Below are 3,888 nucleotides of genomic sequence, written 5' to 3'. Positions count from 1 at the left end.
TCCCCTCCTCAATCACACAGGTCAAGCAAGGTCAGGAACCAGTGGAGCCCCAGGGTCACCTACCGAGGACGATGAGAACATCCCTGTCGATGTGGGCCTGGATGTAGATGCGGCCGCGGCGCTCCGTGTGGTCCGTGCCACAGAGGCTGGGGACATTCATCACGCAGCGCTTGTGCACGTTCATCATGCAGGCTGTGAGGGCAGAGAGAGGGGATGCTGCTTAGGCTGGCCCAGGCTGGGGGCTGCAGATATCTGCCCCACCCAGGACCACTGAGTCCTTCCTGTTCCCCTCCTTTGAGGCAGCTGAGAAATCACCAGCCTGGTTGAGACCAACTTGCCTGCCAAGATCTCATCAGAAGGGCTTCTCCAACTCTTCCCCCTGAACCCTGATGGGTAAAGGAGGTACTTGTCTGTTCCCCACCCAAGGCCAAGGGTGCAGCCTGAAGCAAACACACCCCACACCCCTGAAGGCTCTGAAGCCTGAGTCACCGACTTCAATGCTCACAGGCTGGCTGGCCACATGAGTGAGGAAAGCTAAGGGGATGGCGGCAACTTGGCCAAGTGGGCAACAGGGCAGCAACATTTCCCATTTCTCAGCATATGCAGGAATATCGCTGTGTATGTGACAGCTCTGATTTTAAGATATTGACAGCTAATAGGTTGGGTTCCCTGGAAAGAGTCTGAGATGGGGAGTTTAGGGCACAAGGTTTTTAGGGAGTGCTCTTGGGAAGAGAAGTTGGCTTGCCATGTGGATGCAACCAAAACTGATGTGAAGGGGAGCCCAGAGCTGAGATGATCCTTCAAAGCTGTTCCAAACTGAGACCAGAGGGCTGGGCACTACAATCATCCAGTCGCCCTGGAAGGAGCATTACCTTGGGCAATTACGCAGGATGGGGCACCACTGTGAACCCACAACTAGGGGATGGGGTGGGACCCTGAAGAAGGGGTCTGGGCTGACCATAGTGTCCACCACAACTAATTACAAGGAAAAAGATTTAGAGCGAGGGCAGGGTGGATGAAATGTGCCTGTCAGCTGAATTTGGCCTGCAGCCGTCTCTCATGTCATAGGATATCCACTCCCTCTGCGCACTCCTCCGTAGAGTATGTGCGTCTATTTCAACGTGGTGGGTGATTTCCCCTAGGTCCTGAGCAACAATGCCCCGCTCCAGGAAGGTGTGCCAGGAACCCAGGACTCTCCAGGGGGACACTAGTTCCAACTGGAGAAGGCAGGAGAGGCCAAGTCACCCCATGGGCCCCAATTTCAAGGTATCTGGGGGCAAGGGACCCTTCTCAGACCACCCAATTCCCAGGAGGAGGCAGGCCTATTACAAAAACTGGAAATGAGTTGTGGGGAGGGAAGGGAGAGCCCTCTGGGACCCGAGCACCAGGCTGAGCGCCCGCCCACCACTGTCTTTGAGGCAGGGGCATTGCCCCTACATTAGGGCCCCATGTGTGGTAAGAGGAGCTGGCGTCCTGCAGGCAGAAGGCTCCAGCCTCACTGTCCCTCACTGTCCCCCTGCGGCTCTCACCATGTTTCTGTGTCTGTCTCACTGTTCCCACATTGCTGCATGTCTCTTGTCTCTGCTGTCCCACTTCTGCACGTGTCTCACTGCCTTGGCCACATTTGTGAATCGGTCTGTTCCACTCTCTGCACTTGCCTCTGGCCTCTTTGTCTCTCCCCTTCTCTGGCTGTGTCTCTCTGCCTCTCTCTCTCTCCTCTGTGGCTTTCCATGTGTGCTTCTGTCTCTGTCTCTGGTCTCTCCATCTCTACACCTCTGCATGAGCCTTGTGTGATGGCATCTCTGTCTGTGTCCATACCAATCGTTTTATCTTTTTTTCTTCTTCTTTGAGAGTCTAGCTCTGTCACCCAGGCTGGAGTGCAGTGGCGTGATCTCGGCTCTCTGCAACCTCCGCTTCCCAGGTTCAAGCGATTCTCCTGCCTCAGCCTCCCGAGTAGCTGGGATTACAGGCGCCCACCATCTCTCCCAGTTAATTTTCGTATTTTTAGTAGAGATGGGGTTTTGCCATGTTGGCCAAGCTGGTCTCGAACTCCTGACCTCAGGTGATCCACCCGCCTCAGCCTCCCAAAGTGTTAGGATTACAGGAGTGAACCATCGCACCTGGCTTATCTGTTGGTCTGTGTGTCTGCCTGTCCCTCCTTTTGCCTGAATCTCTCTCTAGCTGAGTTTCTCTGCAGCTTCCACACCCCACATTCCTCCCTGTGTTAGGGTTGCATGTGTCCATCTTTCCCCTGCATCTGTCTCTGTCTATGCATGTGTGTTTCTTATTGTCTCTCTTGCCCTCTACCACCCTTATTCACCCTCACACTCCTCTCTGTCACTCTCTGCCCTGTGATTTTCTCCCTCTGTCCTCTGAGCCTCAGGACCCTTGTGATAGGGGTAGCACCAGCCTCATGACTGCCCAGCCTGCTGCAGACCAACAGGCCCGTGGGAGCCACTAGCACCTCCAGCCTCCCTATAGCTTTGTGGCCATAGCTCTCAAAGCCTGTCTGCTCCCCTGCCCCATAGGCCATCTGGGCCTTGGACTCATAAAGAGGAGTCCTACCCCATCTGGCTTTCCTACCACATCCTGGCCAGAGAATAATGCTCTCTTTCCTCCTCCAGCACAAACTTGTGGGTGCTGCAGGGCCACAGGTCTTCTCCATGCAAAGAATGCATCAGCCCCACATCTCAATGCTGAAAACAGTGGTGACGCATGGCTGCAGAAATGCCCATGATTTGTTCATGCCTCCAGGTGTCAACAGCCATGGATTGTCCCTTCCCACACTGTGACTGTGCATCTCACATGCCCCTTGCTTTGACCAGTGGATCAGGAGCAAATAGACACAAGTAGAGACTTGAAGTGTGTCTGCCAATGGGGCTTGCCCTCCTGAGGAACTCAGGACCCTGTGACCTCCATGCATGCAAATCCAGCCTAGCCTACTGAGGAGGAAAGACACATGGCCTGGTCATCTCCATCACCCAGATGAGAGCTAGCCATCCTGCCGGACATGTGAGTGAGGCCACCGAGGCCCAGATAGCTCCCAGCCCACCTCCCCCTGCTAATCCACCATGAAGCATGAGTTCATGCTTTATAGACATGCATGACATCGTCTGAGGCCAGCCCAGATTCAAAGGACTGCCTTGCAGAGTCATGAGCTAAAAAAATGTTAATTGTCTTCAGCCACAGTGTTTTGGGGTGGGAGGATCGTTATGCAGCAACAGACAACCGGTACACCAGCCCCAACCAGGATGGAGGGAATGTATGGCACACCTGGACCCCAAACCAAGAGGAAGCAGCCCCTTCCCATTGCTTCTGCCATCAGCAGATGCCCCCAGAGAGAAAAAGTACTTACTGTCACATTTCATCCCCTGGTGGATGAGTCCGTACAGCAGTGACCCACAGTGGTCACAAAACGTGGGACTGGAGTACGTGTGGATCTTAAACTTGTGTTTGCTCCGGGGATCCTGGAGCCAAGAGAAACAACAGAAGGAGCCAGCGTCAGCGGACCATGCCAAGGGTTCACCCTATATCGAGAGGCACTGGAGAACTCAACAGGGACTGAACTTGGTCCCCAGAGGTCATTGTACCTGTTGGGACCATTGCTGGAGCCCTGTGCCCAGACATGGTGCTGGATAAATAGTTGTGAAAGGAATGAAGGACAAAGACAGCTGACTGCTCCCTTTGCAGCCCCATGCACACTCACCCCGCCTGCAAACCTCCATCTGGGCCTGCCTGGGAACCCAACTTACAGGCTCCTGCCTGTAGCAGGGACTCCAGAGATGGGAAAACAAAGCGACAGACACATCATCTAAACAGGGCTCCTGACTTTTCTTTCTCACCACTTTTATTCTCCAAGCATGCTTCTGCAGTGATCAAAAACCCAAG

General features: G+C 54.2%; 1 protein-coding gene across 1 annotated transcript in view; it reads right to left on the bottom strand.

The window, feature by feature from the left end:
* Positions 1 to 3,888, bottom strand: part of PRKCB (protein kinase C, beta) — a 287,916-nt gene that overhangs the window by 209,805 nt on the left and 74,223 nt on the right. Inside the window, exons 3-4 of the mRNA XM_011987941.1 lie at positions 3,356 to 3,467; positions 64 to 192 (exon numbers count right to left, since the gene is read on the bottom strand). Of these exons, the coding sequence (XP_011843331.1) occupies positions 64 to 192; positions 3,356 to 3,368 (142 nt within the window). The 5' untranslated portion in view covers positions 3,369 to 3,467. The remainder of the gene's footprint in view (positions 1 to 63; positions 193 to 3,355; positions 3,468 to 3,888) is intronic.

Source organism: Mandrillus leucophaeus, unplaced genomic scaffold (genome assembly GCF_000951045.1).
Source record: "Mandrillus leucophaeus isolate KB7577 unplaced genomic scaffold, Mleu.le_1.0 Scaffold32, whole genome shotgun sequence".
Classification (NCBI taxonomy): Eukaryota; Metazoa; Chordata; class Mammalia; order Primates; family Cercopithecidae; genus Mandrillus; species Mandrillus leucophaeus.
The sequence above is the reverse complement of the archived record's forward strand: the minus strand, read 5'-3'. Positions and strand labels throughout refer to the sequence as shown.